Raw genomic sequence first — 18,444 nt, 5'->3', positions numbered from 1 at the left:
AAAACTAATAAAAAAAAAACAATGGGCATTTGAATTATGCTTTAGATTTGGGAATAACTGAAATTTGTTTACATCGACCATTTTTCGCTTGTGGATTTCATAGAGTTCTAATACAACTTAAGTTATACTCCCTCCGAAATAATTTAGTTGTCCTATTTACTTGGGCACGATTATTAAGGATGGTGTGGGGTCTATTAAAAAGGATAAGTAATAAAGGGTTGATAGTGAAGGATAAGTAGTGAAAGCCAAAAGATAGTTAGATAAGAAAGGTATATAAAATATATTCGTAATTAGTTGTCTGAATCCACCGTCTTATTGTTACCTGATTAACAAGGGCCATTTGAACTTTGGAGTCAACTCAAATTCGTTTGCATTTACCTTTTTTCGTATCCAAAATTTTCCGACGCAAAATATGAGAATCGGCGGCGCCACACTTTACCACCGGCGACGACTCTCCACCATTTTCTCTCCGACTTTGAATATTGTCCGCAGTTTTTCTTCCCCATCCTCAGGTAACCCTATTTTACCTTCGCATTTTGCTAAATTTTGCCTGTATAGCTCTAATTTTGTTACTTAATATTGGACATTCATATCCATTTTGACATATTATTATGTTATTTGCCTAATTTGATGCATACTTTCTGACCCTGTCTTAGTCTTCTAAGAAATTTTATGAGTATACAAGTTCTTAGGGTGTTGAATGTTGATTACTTTATTATAGATATGAAAATGGTTTTTCTGTAATCGTTATCAGTTCAGATAATTTTGTTGATAGTTTATTAGAACTTTTCGATTAGTGAGTATGATGATTGATGTGCAATACTTATTGGAACTGCCTTTAACGCTTGAGAACTGAACCGAATTGAATATATTTGAGCTAAAATCAACTTGAAAAATGGCTGAAATGGTCAACAATTTTTATGGCTTGAAATTTCTATTTATAGAATCAGACATTAATGCATCACATTAAATCAATTATGATTTTTCCCTTTGCCTAAAGTTGATATTTGGAACAAGACATTCTTTGACACTCAAAAAACTTAGCTTAAAAGGCTATGCTCCTATTCCTAGTATAGACAATTAGACATATAGTGTTTGCGTTGTAGTTCACTCTTAGTATTCAATTTATCTACTAAGAGACACCCAACCAGATTGTTTAGCCATTTTCGTGGCCATGCGGCATTTGTAATTTAAAGTTTAAACTTTGAATTCATCCTTGCTGGACGCTAATGCATATAACGGTGTATTACTATTTACCTAGAAGATCTCAAGTTTTGAGTTGACGTCTTGCTTGATTGTAATATGTAACAAACAACTTTGGCTTCCATTGAAGGTTACTTGATCATTTCTTTGTTCATCATCACCAGGCTCTTCTTTCATATATAATAAATAAGGATAAACCTGATATTCTCTGATATACAGAACACATATCATTCATCAAAGATGTAGCTGCGACTTGTCATCCTGAGCTTTTGCCTGATCTACTGAATATGCTCCGGGGAAGAGGTAGCTATGTTGCAATGTTTGTTCTTTATTTCACTTACTTCTAATATATTATATGTCAGATTTTTAGACATGTCATCCTGTATTTAAGGTCTCGTTTTAGTCATATTGCTGTATCTTGCTGCATTTCCATAGGGGACTCTATTATTTCTCCTGGAGATAAGCATGGACTTTTCCCCCTTGCAATACCATTGTCAAGAAATAGATCAGGTATAATAGAGTCATTATTGATCATTTCCTTTGCCAGGGAAAATGAACTGATTACTTTTCCAAAAACATATGTTAATTGACAGGTGTAATGATTTCACTACTACGTTGGCCAACAGCACCATCTGGGTAACATTTCTTGATTGCTTTTTCTTTCCTTTTTCTTCCTCTTGTTCATTTGCTTTTCCATTGAATGAAATTCAATGAGATTATATTCGTTGCTTCTAGGATGGATATGCCAGTTGTTGAAGTCCACAAGCATGGTGTTTTTCCGCTAGCCAAAAATGTAAGTGGAGTAAGCATGATGTTGTTTTAATGACATAACTGCAAATCATGAAATTATAAAACATGAAATTATGTGCTGTATTAAGCCAGGTTAACCAGTATATTCAGAGATTGTTGGTTGAAGAAGATGTCAATAGCTCAAAGGACAGCAGCAGAGAGGTACTTCATGTTTCAGACAATGCTAGAAAACTGTACAGAAAGGGGAGCTTTGCGGAGTCACAACTGCCAAACTTGGATACCTTCCTTTTAAGAAAGGTTATATAAGATCTAATTGGTTTATGTTCTAGGCATACACAACCAACCTCCTAATAGTAGAATTTTCCCTCAGGTTGGTGTGTTTCCTGATGTTTTAGAACGAAAAATTAATCAACATCTCGAGAAAGGGAATCATGTAAGAACCTTCATGTTGGATTCTGACTTTTTAATGTGAAAGTGTTTTTTTCTTGTATAATTTATCAAAAAAAACTAATTTTTGCTTGTTGTGCAAGGTTACAGCTTTGATAACCGGAGAATTCTATGCAAAGAAGCAGCACTTTCCTGGCTTTGGACGGCCTTTTGCATTTAATGCTCAGATTTTGCTGAAGTTAGTCGTTTACTCCCTTATATACTTCAAACAAATTATGTAAACAAGTAAAACCACATATCTTGCAATTCTTTTCAGAAATTTTTATCAAAATTTAATGTATTCTACAGAGCTGGGCGTGACCTAGAAGCACAAGATGCTGCAAGAGGGGCACTGAAATCACCTTGGTGGACTTTGGGATACAAATACCAGGTATGCAATTTGTTCCTCTTTGCATATTTAGGCCTCAACCATAAGTTTAAGATTTTGGTTGAGTTGGTTCCTTGACATGGTATCAAAAGCTAACATGACAAGAAGTCACGGGTTTGAATCTCAAATACCCCTCATTTAAAGTGGAATATTTAGCGTCAGGTATGACGAGGGCCTGAGCTGCATCCATACTTCTAACCCAAAGGGTTCTTTTGTGAGGGGGCATGTTAAAGTATATAAAATATCTTGGGGCCTCAACCACAAGCTTAAGTTTTTGGTCGAGGTGGTTCCTTGACATCTTTTGCAGAAGATGAATTATGATTAACACGTGAGAAATGTAGTTGGTCCTACTTGTTGTGTCCATTATATATAGCATTAGAGTTTGTTGTAGGTTAATTTTTTCAGTTTGTTATTTTCTCCTTCTCATGTATTATCCTCTATATAAAAAGACTCTTCTCTTGTACTTATACATCAATTTTTTTTTTTTGAAATATACTTTTACATCAATTCATTCTAATATATTCAAGATTGTTTTCATTATGTTTCATCTTCTTGAATCAAAATTAACATGGTGTCAGACCGGGACTAATCCGCAAGTCTCATACTCTTCTTTTTTCAATCACAGAGAATTTCTTTGTCTTCTTCATCTATCTTTCTTGTTCTTTTTTCTGTTTTTTTTAAACCCTCTTTTTTTTTGCTTTGATTCTTGATTGCTTGCACATAATATGGCAATTAGTGACAACAATTCTTCTTCAGAGAAAGCACAAAATTCTGAATTTACGCAAAATCCAGGAAGTATTTACTATCTACATCCCACAGATCAAGCCAATGATAAATTGGTTTCAATCCCCTTCAATGGAGAAAATTTTGGAAAATGGAAGAGATCCATGTTATTCACCTTAACAGCCAAGAACAAAGTAGGGTTCATAGATGGTACATTACCTAAACCACTCAACACATCCACTGATTGCGAAGCATGGGAAAGATGCAACAATATGGTTATTGGGTGGATTTTTTCATCTCTAGATGAATCTATCTCATCAAGTGTCTTCTACCACAAAATTGCTAGCGAGATATGGAAGGAATTGGAGGAAAGATTTGGCCAACCTTCATCTGCACATTTATATTTTCTTCAAGAAAAGTTATCAAACATATAACACTAAGAAGGCATGTCTATAGCAAATTTTTTCACTCAAATTAAAGGCATTTGGGATGAGATGGATAATGTTGTTTCTCTTCCAATATGTACTTGTTGTAATGGGTGTGTTTTGAACAAGAAAGTTCTAGAGATGCAAAGTGATCAAGAATTTTACACTTGATGAAAATAGATGCAAGATTTGAGAATGTACGATCACACATTTTAATGATGGACAAATTACCTAGTATCTCTCAAGTTTACAGATTTTACAGCAAGTAGGACCAACTACATGTCTCATGGTTCTTGAAGGACTACTACAACTTACTTATTTACCCACACGTTCTCAATTAGCTGACGTCTTTACTAAAATTCTTCCCTCAGCTCATTTTAAAGAACTTTTGTTCCAAGCTTGCCGGGGGGGGGGGGGGGGTTTAAAGAAATGTAGTTGGTCCTACTTATATATAGCATTAGAGTTTGTTGTAGTTTAATTTTTTCAGTTTGTTATTTTCTCCTTCTCATGTATTGTCCTATATATAAAAGGACTCTTCTCTTGTACTTTTACATCAATTCATTCTAATATATTCAAGATTTCTTTCGTTCTGTTTCATCTTCTTGAATCACAATTAACAACACACAAGCCTTCTCTGACAGGAAATTTCTGAAATAGCAAAATGGAAGGACGAACAAATCTGTTATGTTAAGAAAAAGTTAACTGAAGATGGAAAGGAAGAGGAGCTAAACAAAGGAAGGGAACTTGCTGAGGTCTAATAACTGTTACTCTCGTTTTTTTATACAATTATGTGCATTTGGTACATTCAACAACGCAAAAATTACTAATGTTGGCAGATTGCGTTGGATAAAGCTGCATTTTTACTAGATTTGGCATCGGTGGAGGGTAATTGGGATGAGTTTGTGGATCGTGTTGCTGAATGCTATAAAGAGGCTGGTCTGGATGATATGGCGCGATTTATAACCTACAATGGCTCAACTTGAAATGCAGATATTCTCGATTAGAATCATCTTGGGCTCTTCAAGTTAACGCTAGAGTGCACTTTTGCTCCATCGTTTTGCAATTTACACCTTCGTTTGACATGATTTATGTCTGCTTGTGATTCAACAATTCAAATCACTAATGTAGAACTAATTTGAGATTTGGAATTTGCTGAGCTTTTGTTGTAGTCATTTTTGTACTGACAACTTGGCCTTGTTTTACAACGAGTTAGCTCTTGGCAAGCTCACTTAGTTTAGAGTAGCAAATAGTAATTTTTTGTTTGTATTGAATTTTTGGTCAGGTGTTTCCTGTTAGCCTGAAATTTTTGTAAAGATAGTTGATTAAGTTGTGTTTTCCGATTGTACTTCAAAGTTACTCCCTTCGTTTTTGTGCAATGGCTTTGAAAAAACGACTTTGATCGTTTTAAAGAGCTTGAAGCAAATATTGAAAAGGGAATAAGTTTAGTATGAATTTAATTCACATTATAATATTGTACATTTTTTTTTTTAGTATTTTCTCATTTTATACTAAGATTATTTGTTTTTATACTTTAACACTATATAAATTGGAGAAAGAATGTAATGACTAGGTGATCAATTAATTAGATTGTTATTGGGAATAAATATTTTATTTTAAATTGTAAATTTTAATTATAAAATTAATGAGACGGTCAATGAGACTGTCTTTCATGAGACCAACTGTTTTATGTTTTGTCAAATTAATATATATCAGAGATAACCAATACCCCAATACACTGCTAGCAAAAACTTTTAAATTTTAAATTATTTATAAATAATCAAAAATTAAATATATTATATAAAAAAATAGCAAATTGTAAAATAATTTAAATAACTTTTCCTGTAAAAAAAACCTACATTTGCAATTATTTTATTCTTATAATAAAAGTCAAGACAAGGTTGAGTTCATACCTCCACAAGTTACATCTTACATCTAGAAATTCTTTGAAAATAGACATTTTCCTACCAAAATAAGAAAAAAGAACTACAAAGAAAATATTTTGTTTGTCTTGTTAAATATATTTCATTGACTTAACTCTTTTTTAGTAATTTTAGTTTACAACATTTAACTTTTTAATTCATCCATATATTTCTCTAATATTTTCATAAAATACTACTTAGTCTATGCTTTTTAGTGTACATTTTAAAAATTATAAATATTTTCTAATATTATATTTAATTATATTTGTCAAATAAAAAACTTACTCCTATTATTTTTGTACTACTAATATTAATGTACCATAAATTTTTTATTGAGATCGTTTTATCGTTAGACGGTTTTAATTGGATCAGCTTAAATTACTTAAATTCTATAAAAATGTAAATTTAAATTTTATTATTTTTTAATAATTTTTAACAAATAAACCATTTTATTAAAATTATCTCAAAATAAAAGATTGTGGGCTGGTTATAGAGTAGCTTTCCTATAAAAGAATAAAAAACGAATAGCAAAAATCAAACGCAACTTTAGCGCCGACACGTGAGAATTGTTTGTTGAGTATTTCGTTTGTTCACCCGCCAGCCGCCACCGTCCGTCATAAAAATCACATTATTCAAGTAAAAAACTCCTTTTCTTTTCCCTTTTTCCTTTTATTTATTTATAATCAATAAACAAGTTACTTTCCAACTGTAGATACTAGTAAGTAGAGAGAGAAAATAATAAATAAATAAATAAATAATAATTTGTTTCTCTTTCCTCTTCATCCTCCCAAATTATCTGTTACAGATTCGCGAAATTTTTTGGTTAGAAAATCATCAATGGATTCTAAATTATTGATTGTTGCTGAACTTCCGAATTTTCTCTCTCCAAATCGTCAGATCCCAAGTTTGCAGCTATGCCGTAGGATTCCTTCTTCTTCTAGAACCTTCCAACACTCTAATAATGGTGACAGAAGCCTGTGTCTTCGCCATTGTTTCTCAGCCGCCGCCTTTAATAACAACACTACTGTTATGAGTACTTCTAATCCGGTCTGTATTATTTTTTTCTTTTATTTTTATTGTTTTTCTTTTTTGGCACTTTTTTTCGCTTGATTAATTTATTGGATTTTGTTTGTTCTGAATTGATTGAATTTTGACATATTATGTTGTTAGTTTGGGTGTACTTTTGTTTCTATTTTGAGATTTGTGGACTGTGATGAACTTTTCAGATTCAATTGCTTTTTTGGGATAAAATGATCATGCATGCATTTATTGATTAGAGGAAATGGCTTCATGAGCTAGCAGAGCTTGAACCGGTTTAAACGAGGGAAATATTGGCCTGCATTTTCCTAATTGTGTATCATGTATCATACGCCCCAAAAGAAAAAAAGTCAAGTTGATTCGGCAAAGATGTCCTCGATTCACCAATGGTTTAATTTGATCGCACAATTACAGTAGGATTGCTTGATTTGTCACATCATTATATATACTAACCCTCTTTTCTTAAATATTGTTCCACTTAAATGTTTGGAGGAATGATAAGGTAAATAGTGGAAACATTTTATATGAGTATTAGTTTTAATAAGTAGGAATATGTAGTGATTGCATGAATAAAATAAAATTAAAATAGATAGATATAGATATAGATATAGATATGATTAATATTGAGGTTTTATATAAAAATAAGGAGAATTTTTTCCAATATATAGAAATAAGAGTTAATATGATCAAAATTATGAGATGAAAATAGAAAGGTTTTTTAATGGAAACAACAAATGTAATGAGAAATGAGAATATCACTTAGAATGGAGGGAGTTAAATATTGGAACTACAAATTTTTCTAATGTGAGCTACAATGCAAGTAAAACTAGTCCTATCTGACTCTGCTTCTTTATACCTTAATATTTAATATACATGGCAATATGACAATAATTGTTTTTTTATTCCTTTGATTTGTCTTCCTAGCTCTGTTCAACTACTGGCTCCACCTTTTTGACTATTTGCAAACTCGTCCTTTTTAAGTATCATTATACAATTAAAATAATATTGTTGATTTTTTTTAGTATACCATTTTTACCCAAAGTATTTTATTAGACATCCTCATTAATCTTTAAGGTCTAGAGAGAAACAATCTTAGAGGTTGTCTGCTTGCAAGCTAATTTCCTTTGGAGTTTCATATTCCTAGGAAATAGCTTATTGCACATGTGTTTAGTTGATTACAATTTTTAAGGAAAGGGGGGGGGGGGGGGGGGTCTTGATTCAAGATTGGTAATAGTTAGGGGAAGAAGAGATAGAGGAATCAAATCTCTCTACTTATTTTTTTATGATTATACTCAGAATTATTAATTTTTGGTCTGTTGCTTGATGTTGTGACATAAGGAAAATGTAAGGACTGTGATAATTAGGAATTAGACAAATGATGTGATAACCATAAAACTACAAGTCATCAATAGATTTGAATTATAGCTCTTTAGTGCTTTTAAAATTTTAATGCAATTGTTTAACCCTACTTCTATGACATGCAAATGTCGTTTCCATTAAGCTAGTTATTGAGTGTTTGAACAGCAATAGACTAATGTTTTGTGGTTGCTGCTTCATCCACGTCCAGTGTTGTCCATCAGAATCGAAGGGGAAAGCTAATTATATTTTTTGTATCGCCTTGTTATTTTCAAATTGAGGTGTTAAAGGTGAAGTAGAGTAATCATTCATCCTTTTAGGGCGCCTTAACCTCTAGTTAGCCAAGGCTTCATAAGAAATGGGGTAGAAAGGCATGAATTTGTCCGAGATTCTGAAGAATACGGATAAAGATGGTTTCTGTACTCCTACTGAGATGTTAGGTCCATAACTTGAAACAATGGGTCAGCCGGTCAGATTACTTGCTATGATACCATGATAAATGGAAGAATATGTTTATGAGAAGAAGGTTTTGATATGTGTGTTGTTTTTTACATTTATCGTATGTTGGGTCAGTGGGTGGAATCATCTCAAGTGAAATGGCGATATTGTGATTGAACTTTGATGGCGTAGTCAGTATAGTCACTCCCCTGTAGGAAGGCAGTTGATTAAAAGGAAGTCTGACTGCTACCAAAAGATAGAAATTGTGAAGTGAGACCTATTTTTTGGCCAGTTTTGATGTACGTTAGAAAGTTATTTTCATATATTAAAGAAAAGACGTGATTTGGAACGAGTTGAACATGTTTAAATAACTAGCTACCCTCTTTAACCAAACAAGAAGATAAGAAGTGTTTTGTTTAATTTATTTGAGTGATTAAGGGTAAAAGAGAAGAAGCAAAGATGATTAGGCTAAAGATTAATGATAATTTTCCTTGCTTTGGAGTTTGGCAAGGGTGCCCCCTTTTATTAAACTAGTTAATGTGAGAGACTCCTCTTCATATGGTAAAAGCTTTTGCTCTGCATTTTATTTTGAATCCTGTACATGTCTTTTAGTGTCATTCATTATCAATATCGAATGTTCCCAAATGGGTCTTGATGAGGGAGGTAAGGTTAGATGCTATCATTCTTATGGGTTCTTGGGCTCTGTGATCCGCTTATGAACATCTCTGCTATTTTCCAGAGCAATTTTATTTAAGAGTGGTTTTTGCTAATATGTGGTTTCAGTAATGCTAAATGTAAAATGTGAAGACAAGGAGTTGGAGATTGCATTTATCAAGGCTGCAATATGGGTAGAAATCTTTAGCAATTGAAGTTATTAGAAGAGAAACATTTATTAGTACTTGGCTATTATTTTCCCCCTTCATTTTAGCAGTTTGCACTAATGATTTTATTTGATGATCTAGCAGAATTTTACTTTGTTCATCTTGGTTGAACCAACCTGGGGTGACATTACATGCAGTCTTACTTCCCAAATACTGTTTCTCTTGCATGCTACTGGTTTTAAATGAGTTGGTGTTCTATAAAGCAGAAACATTGCTAAATGGGCATAAGAGCCTCTGTGATTTTTAAAAGTAAAATGAACCGTAGATGTTAGTAAGTGATTTGTACGACATCAAAAATTTGGTTGCTTTGGGTGTTATTAGTAAGATCACTGATATTAAGTTTGTGATAGTTGGACTTTCTACAGTTTTATGGGACACTCACACTATTTATATTGAAATTTATTGATACGTGGATCTTGTCAAAAATTCCCAGTTTTAAATTACAATGAATATAACAAAGCTTTAGATTAGTTCAAACTCGGTCTTTATTCTATAAACCAGATACTAAAATTACCTGAGGCTGTAATGTACCTTTTCCAATAGTGTTTACATCAGGCTTCGTGTAATCGTCCTTTCCTTTGAATGAATAGCTTCGCCTGTTTTAGGGAATTTTACTTCTTTCAGAATAAATGCCTTTCTATTATAATGCTTCTACATCTCACCAAATCAATAATTGCAAATCTTTCCCTTTATCATTTTTAATTGCTTATGCCTATTCCCTTCTCTACTGTATTTAGTAACTAAGCATCTAAGATTTAATCAGTTTTTTGAAATGTAACAAAAATTTTGCATTATTACAACAACTAAGATAAAATTTAATTTCTTTTGCAGTCGAGAAATGGAGTATATACTGTTGGTGATTTTATGACAAAGAAGGAGGATTTAGTTGTGGTAAAACCTTCAACGACAGTGGATGAAGGTGAATCTTGAGTTAGTTTTCTTATAATATGCTGATGGCCTTCTATCATGACGCTAATCTGTAACACATTTTGTTTGATGTATATGCAGCATTGGAAACTCTCGTGGAGTACAGAATTACCGGGTTTCCTGTGATAAATGATGATTGGGAATTGGTAGAAAACATTTTTCTCAAAATCTTTCTAATTTATTGATATTCTGACTCTTTTTTCTATGGACTTTATTTTGTTTTTACTTGCTCTTAATCTGCTAGTTTGGAGAAATTTATTATGAGACTTTGTCTTTTGTGTTTTCATGGAACTTTAAATCACTGTTAACAAAATTCAAAGCACCTGAACTCTGAAGCCTGAATTTATTAGCCCTTGTTAACCCCCAACTTATATGTGCAGTGTGCTCATCCACCTTGAACCTAATTAAGTTATTTGAATTTTTTTTTTCCCTGAAAATAAGTGAAATATAAATTAAGGAACAAAACTTTGACATAGCAATTGCTCAGATTGAAGAAGAATTTATTTCTTATGATTTTTTTTTTTTTTTAAGAATGTAGATCTGGAGGAAAGGTGTCTTAGTGTGGCTATACTATTTTCTCCTTAAAAGTAGAGTAATGTAGCTATAGTGAAACATGATTGACAGAAATTGAAGGATAGAATAAGCAAAACTTCAAATCTTCTCCCACGGATAAATTTGAAGGCTTCTAAAAATACATTGACTTGCTGAAGGTCAAGACTCTTTAAGAGCATCTCCAACGGGATACGCAAAAGAGATGCTCAAAGGAGAGAGAAATATAATGCTCTGGGGATGCTCAAATTTAAAAAATAGCCAAAGATGCTCAAGAAAGCCTGGATCTCATATTTTTTTGTTTTTCCAAACGCCACTTGCATGTTGACATGAGGTCCTATTTTTTAGAAGAGTTGATGAAGTGTAAAGTTTGACTAATTTTTTGGAAAAATTAATATGAATAATATAATGATTTAACTATTTTCTACAATAATACCACTTTTGTATCCCATTTTGATTTTCTACAATAACATGAATAAATTGGCTCAATAAGACTTCTTTGACGCTACAGCTATCATTTTGATTGTGTTAGGATCCTTGGTGATAGTTGATGGACTGGGTTCGCTACAATGTTTCCCCTTCCCAGTGCTTTTTTGTTGATATAGCCTATTACAGTTGAGCCAGTAATATATTTAAAGGTTGAAACATGAATTTTGTGATGGAAATCACGGCTAGTGGTGATGAGGTGTTCATAGACAGAACTTAGTCAGATAAGGTTTGGTTAGGCGGTTTACTAACAGGGAAGCGTGTATAACAAGAAACATTTTTCCTTACATTTCATGCCTCTATTTCTATTAAAATATTTCTTTCTTCCTGAAACTTATCTTGGCTTTTCTAAATGGGAAAATTTCCAAAAACTGAAAACGTCCACAAAAATCTAAATTTCCTTGCTAAAGTAATGTTAGCAATCTGCATTTCCCTGCAAGATTTTCATCAATTCTCTACAAGTTCTCTTGAACATGGACTGTCACTGCTATAAAACAATTAAACAAATGTTTGTGCATTTTGCTTTTTCCCTATGGAAAGTAGGTGTGGTTCATTATTTATTATTGGACATTTGAGTGAGGATTTGATTTTCCCTTACATTTTAATGAGTGAATAGCAAATTACGCTATTGAGAAATATAAGAAGTTATTATTATCATTATTATCCCTTGTTTTCATATTAACTTAGCAAGATTGTTCATGGAGTTGTTATTAAATTCACGAATGTGGTTCCTTCCAGTATTGATTCACTAATTTGATTACATTGGCTCAACATTTCTTTGTCACTCTTGCTGCTATATCTTCTGATGCGTAGTGATATTACTGGTTCCACATTTATTGGGTGCCTAAATATCTGGTGAATGCATGTTATACTGATGCTTCCCTGACGTTGTTTTACCATCATTGCTTGTTAGATGTTTTAGAGACAACATACAAGTGTATAACTTCTACTGCAGCATGCTCACTAAAATTTATAAGATTGATATATGCTTGAAGACTTGAACCCTTTGCTTCTTTTTGTCTACAGGTAGGTGTAGTTTCAGATTATGATCTGTTGGCTTTGGATTCCATATCAGGCAAGATATATTATTTTATAAATTTGATGAATTCATTTTAATCTCCTTTATACATCAGTGGTACTATTTGATGGAAGCTGAGTCATTATTATCTCTTGATCTTGATAGTTGTGAAAATGAGTGTTTTAATCCCTTTTCATTTGTACTATATTGGTAGGCAATTTAGAAATATTGTGTAATATTGGATGAATAGTTCTGTCTTTTTATATTATAATTTCTGAGTTTTATGATTGCATTAGTTTTCCTTTCTTTGATTGAAGGTGCTATGCCACTAGTATAGTATTCTGACGCTGATGTTTTGTTTAGGTTCTGGACTGGCAGATAATAGCATGTTTCCTGAGGTTGACAGTACTTGGAAAGTATGTATAGATGCTCTTTGAAGCTATTTTCATTAGATCTTATGTTTATATGGATGCCCTATATTGATGTCGCTTTCCAATTGCAGGTATTCAATGAGATTCAAAGGTTACTTGGTAAAACAAACGGTAAATTGGTATCTGATGTGATGACACAAGTCCCAGTTGTTGTTCGTGAAACTACTAATCTTGAAGATGCTGCTAGGTGATGTTAATTTTCTTTGACCTTTTGCGTATGTATTTGTTGTTTGAACTATTCATCTACAATCTATTGTCAGTTGGGGAAAATGTTAAATTGTTCGCTATATCCAAATTACAGATTATTACTTGAGACAAGATATCGTCGACTTCCTGTTCTAAATGCTGACGGAAAATTGGTATGTTACACTATAAAGTAGCAATATTCACCGTATTAGTTGAAAAAAATTGAAAGCTAATTTTCTTTGTTTATGCATTATGAATTCTTTTGTAGTTTGACTATTTACATGAGGCCAATTTTTTTCTTTGGTCTTGAATAATAATTGATTATATTTAAATGTCTCAAAAAATCATGTATACTTATTCATGTGAAATTGGATCAATCGGAAACAATTTCTTCTTATCTCAAAGATAAGTTTGCCCAGTCGGAGCCACTTGAATGACATTGATGTAATGGAATGTTATTGGTAATGGTTTCCTATCAATAGCTCAGTGAAACAGGCTCGAGTTATTCAACTTTTTTAGCTGTCAGTTGTCTGATTGGTATTTTGCTTCAATGTGCATTTAGTACATGCCAAGTTGCCAACTGAATGTTTTGCTGGTTCAACTAGATAAAGAATTCCACAATGAATTGACTGATTGACTAAGAAATAAGGTGTTCGACTTCATGATTATTGTTTTTACTGAACTACTGATTGTGTTTATCTAGAGATGGATTTGGTGTGTGTGAAATAACCTTCTTTCTAGAAAAAATTGTCGAAGCCACTTAATTTTTTATGTTCCATTTAGCCCTTTGCCTCTTCCTTACGTCAAAAACTTCAAAATCTGACTGAAAAGCCATTTATATACCACTTGATCGTTTTGTCTAAACCAAAAGAAGAAAGTATAAGTCGAAAGGGGTTGAATTAGCCAATTACCGAAATTGATGTTACTACTTTGATAGTCTCTTTCTGATTTTGAGATTTACACTTTGCCATTTCTTTTGTTCTTAGGTGGGAATCATTACAAGAGGAAATGTCATAAGAGCTGCGCTACAAATAAAACGTCAGAACGAGAAGTAGAAAGGCCAATGATTTAGAGTCGATAGGCAGGTGATAACCAATTTTTTGGTGAATTGTTATTTTACACCAATGTCGGCATGTCTTTGCCTTGTGCAACATCCATTTTTGTCTTTGCCATCATAATTTTTTCATCTACTAGTTAAGTTATATAAATATGTAATTGAATTGAAAGCTTTAGCAGGTGTTGATTCATTATATTGCACTTGGATTTGTATATGTAGCAAATTAGTACATTATTCAGTTCTATTGTAATCTTAGAGTGCCATTTGTTTGTACTTCCAACTTGATTTATGCTAGATAGATTCTCTAATAGATATTGCTGTGACGTCGTCTATCTTGTTCACTTACATGATTTTCACCTCTGCTTAAGATAGTCTGCTCAATGTTAGTTGGTTGAGTTCTGTTTACCGAAATTTCTTACCTCTTCGTAAGCATTAATACTATGTTTGGATAGCAAATTAGGCGAGAAAAAAAAAAGGAAGAGAAAGGGAAGGGAAGCAAGGTGAAGGACAAGGAGTGAGAATGTACCTTGTTTGTTTAAAAGAGATTATATTTTTCATAAAATTTGTCTATGCTTTTCCTCTAAATCTCTCTCTTCTAAATCGCATCCTCCCTTTACGTTATCCAAACAAGGATCCTTACATCCTTTTAAATCTCTTTTCTTTCTTTCCCTCTATTCAAACACAAGGAGTGGACGACCCATTTGGTAATGATACTAAATTATGGAAATGGCAATATAAGTTCAGCAGAAGAACACTTGACTCAAATAATGTGTTCAAAAATCGTTGGTGGACTATAGAAATGATGGTATTTGTATCGTAGGCTCTTCAGTAGGCTTTTCTGCCTCGCGACTAATTAATCGAATGATGATTCCTCTCCATCTTTTGGATAATAACTAAATAGTGCTCTTGCAAAGCTGCATTAGATAATAACGAAATATCTCTCTCTCTCTCTCTATTCCATGTTTCTATTTATTTATTTTTTGGCGGTTTTATTTGTTTTTTTTTAAATCTTTTGCTTTGTATTAATTTTTGGACATAATTAGTCTTGATCACCATAATTTTAATATCTTTTAATTCTTATGATTTACACATTTTTTCACCGATTTTATTTTAATATTTTTATAATATATGACCTTTACATGTTTTCTAATAAATTCATCTTGATATTTTTTTAATATTGTGGTTTTCACATTTCTTCAACTAATTTTATTTTATATATATTCTTAAACCTTATAATTTTCATCTTTTCTTCATTAATTTTATATTTAATAAAATAATATATTTACCTAAGACACTAAATAAAGATAATGGATAGAGAATTGACTGCCACTGATGAGATCGTTAAAGTAACCTAGGAGAGACATTGTGATATGAGGTGAAGGTACAAAAGTATATAGCATTCTATTTTTATAAAAGTTGAATGTTATCATATAGATAAAAATAAAAAAATTTGCCACACCTTACTTTTTCAGAATAAGTGTTACCATCTAAATATCTGGAAAAAAATATTAAGGGTAGTTATTTAGCATCCATTTGAAATCTCAAATAATTATTTTAACTTTAAAAATTAAGATTTAAAATCAAACATAAAAACATAACCGTTTATCATCGTACTAAAAAGTGAGGGTTTGAACAACAAATATATACAAATGTCAAGGTTCAAAAATCTAACAATTAAAGTGAGACTGCTGACAATTCTTATTATGCTTATTTTTCTTCATATTTTTTGAGTCAAAGCTTATTGTCTATCTCATTTTGATACAATCATATAAATATTACTTTTTTGACTTATTATTAAGTAGTTGAATCTTCAATCAATTGGGTCAATTAGGTATTTTTCAACACCTGCATGTAGGAATGGTTATAGGTCATAGATCCTATTGGGTACGTCCTAGACCCTCCGCTAATGTTAAGGTTTTTGTCTAATTTTTTAAAATCTAACGAATTTGGGTTCGGATCTAAAAAAATAGTTTGGGTTTAGGTTTAGTGTCTTTTCAACCCAAATCCTCTCTAGATCATTTAAACTCAAACTCGCTACATCCATATCTAGACTTGCTAGACCCATTCTAAACCCAATCTAATACGCAATCAAAAATCAATTTTAATGCGTTTTTAATGTAAAATTAAATTAAGATCCATTTATAACCCATAAACCGTAAATTCATTAAATTCTACAATTTTAAAATCGGATTTGAATTTTCAAACCCTACAAATTCGAATCTAAATATTCAATAAATCTAAAATTGAATCTAATTGGATCCGATAGCTAGAGCCTAGGGCATGAAGGTACCACATCCAGAGTTTATCGACAAGAACCGCGCCCACAAAACATGTCATTGGACCCCAAAATATAAAATGAAGTACCAAACTCAATCTTATCACCTTCCTTTGACGGTTGGCTTCACTTTTTTGTGTACTACTTGCTCTCACCACTTATCACACACTACTCTTCTATCTTTTCTAATAAAATGATTTATTTTATTTTATGTTTAATCAAATGTATAATAATACTCCCTCCGTTCCTTTTTGATCTTCCACATTACTATAACGGGTAGTTTCAAAAGTTCTTCCACTTTAGAATACTTTCTATTTTTAGAAAGTTTTTATCTCACTTTTACCCCTTAAAATCCCCCTTTTCTTTTAATGTACCCATTTTCTTTTATTTATAATTATTTTCTCTCTCATACTTCCAATACAATCATTACTTCACACTACTATTTAATTAAAATAATACCCACTACAACCTCATACTTCCAATACAATCATTACTTTTCACTATTATATAATTAAAATAATACCCACTACCACCAAAGATTCTCTTTTTCTTAATCTTTGTGAAATACCCAAATAGGAAGAACAAATAGGAACGGAGGGAGTATCTTTTTTTGGTGACTTTTATTTGCTAAATTTATGTCATTATAAGATCCAATAATCCACGCATTATCATTAAATTATCTTTTCTTTCCTTATTTTCTCAAAAGTGTTTTAAACAAATTCGACAATCTAACCTTGTAACTATATTCGACTTAAATTTGTTTTCAAAATAGATCTAGAATTATATAAAAACTAATATGGAAACAAAAATTCGATTTTAAATCGACTGAAAACACTTGATCTGAAATCATCCTATTAACCGAATCAACAAGTTTACTTTTCCATATTAACCCTTTTTATGTGGTCTCCTCACCCTTGTCAAGCTAAATAAGAAATTATATTAACACAAATTCTTGTGAGATACGGTCTCTTTGAGAGACCATTTCTGGGCTGACACATTATATATTTTTTAAAATATTGTAAGTAGGCATTAAGAATGATGTAAGTTAAGTAAACGTATAAGATATTAAAAATAGGCATTAAGAATACGGTAAGTAAGCATTAAGAATATGGTAAGTAGGTATTAATCTTTAATGGATTGGGTTTGGGATACTTTCTCAAAGAGACGGTCTCTTAAGAGTCTCAAGAGACTAGCTGTTATATTAAAATAGAAGGAAATTGTTACATACAACCCTAAGATAAAAAAGAACCTTATATTTTATTTATGCAATTTAATATATTTTTTCTTTATTATTCTATCATTTTATGGCTGAAATTCAAACAATAAATGAATAGTCAATAAAACTATCAATAATATTGTTAAAACATTGCACAATACAAGTACTTTTATTCAATGCATACATGGTGGTTTTAATGGAACATAAGAGTACTTATACTTTTTAATCATCGATTAATAATAGTGATATTGCTCTTTCTTCAACAGTTTCTATTCATAATGAACTTGAAAATAAAGTTGTAGGTGTAATGTTTGTTTACCTGGATGTAAAGATGGAGGAAGTTTCAATTTCGAATTATGTTTGCCAATCAATTCAATGAATGCTCTTGGAAATGACCTAGAGTTTAAGGCTTCTTTGTTATAAAAAATTTCAATTTTGATCTAAGAATGATCAATTCAGACCTTAAAGTGATTAATTATGATGAATAGAACATTTCGAATAATGGAAAGGTATGTGAAAAATGATGAATAATTCCGGTTGTGAGGGAGTGAAACAACGGAAATTAGGGCAAAAGAGAAGGTGTGAACTATGAAGCACTGCAGCAAGGGAAGGAAATAGGAGAAGATGAAGAGTTAACCGCGTTTGTTGTTCTATTATGCCCACCTTAATCGAAGTACATTTCAGTTTTATTTTTTTCTTAATTCTAATTAGGTAAATACACACGCTTATAAGCGTGAGTAATTACACTTATA

General features: G+C 31.8%; 2 protein-coding genes across 3 annotated transcripts; both read left to right on the top strand.

The window, feature by feature from the left end:
• Positions 1-297: 297 nt before the first annotated feature.
• On the top strand, positions 298-5,271 carry LOC130820906 (protein IN CHLOROPLAST ATPASE BIOGENESIS, chloroplastic-like). 2 transcript variants are annotated; one of them, XM_057686452.1, is made up of 11 exons: positions 302-512; positions 1,423-1,506; positions 1,639-1,713; positions 1,797-1,839; positions 1,939-1,996; positions 2,086-2,250; positions 2,324-2,386; positions 2,484-2,578; positions 2,689-2,770; positions 4,557-4,667; positions 4,752-5,271. In XM_057686452.1, the coding sequence occupies exons 1-11, from the start codon at positions 413-415 to the stop codon at positions 4,896-4,898; spliced, it is 1,023 nt and encodes a 340-aa protein (XP_057542435.1). In that variant the 5' UTR covers positions 302-412; the 3' UTR covers positions 4,899-5,271. The 2 variants fall into 2 exon arrangements, with proteins under 2 accessions (XP_057542436.1, XP_057542435.1); XM_057686453.1 differs by lacking the exons at positions 4,557-4,667; positions 4,752-5,271 and adding an exon at positions 3,524-4,316 and having other exon boundaries at positions 298-512.
• Positions 5,272-6,395: 1,124 nt separating this feature from the next.
• LOC130820908 (CBS domain-containing protein CBSX1, chloroplastic-like) lies at positions 6,396-14,464 on the top strand. Its single transcript, XM_057686455.1, has 8 exons — positions 6,396-6,881; positions 10,379-10,466; positions 10,556-10,620; positions 12,536-12,584; positions 12,891-12,943; positions 13,030-13,145; positions 13,260-13,317; positions 14,131-14,464. The coding sequence occupies exons 1-8, from the start codon at positions 6,672-6,674 to the stop codon at positions 14,197-14,199; spliced, it is 708 nt and encodes a 235-aa protein (XP_057542438.1). The 5' UTR covers positions 6,396-6,671; the 3' UTR covers positions 14,200-14,464.
• The last annotated feature ends 3,980 nt before the right edge of the window (positions 14,465-18,444 follow it).

The sequence above is a fragment of the Amaranthus tricolor genome, chromosome 8, assembly GCF_026212465.1.
Source record: "Amaranthus tricolor cultivar Red isolate AtriRed21 chromosome 8, ASM2621246v1, whole genome shotgun sequence".
NCBI lineage: Eukaryota > Viridiplantae > Streptophyta > Magnoliopsida > Caryophyllales > Amaranthaceae > Amaranthus > Amaranthus tricolor.
The sequence above is the reverse complement of the archived record's forward strand: the minus strand, read 5'-3'. Positions and strand labels throughout refer to the sequence as shown.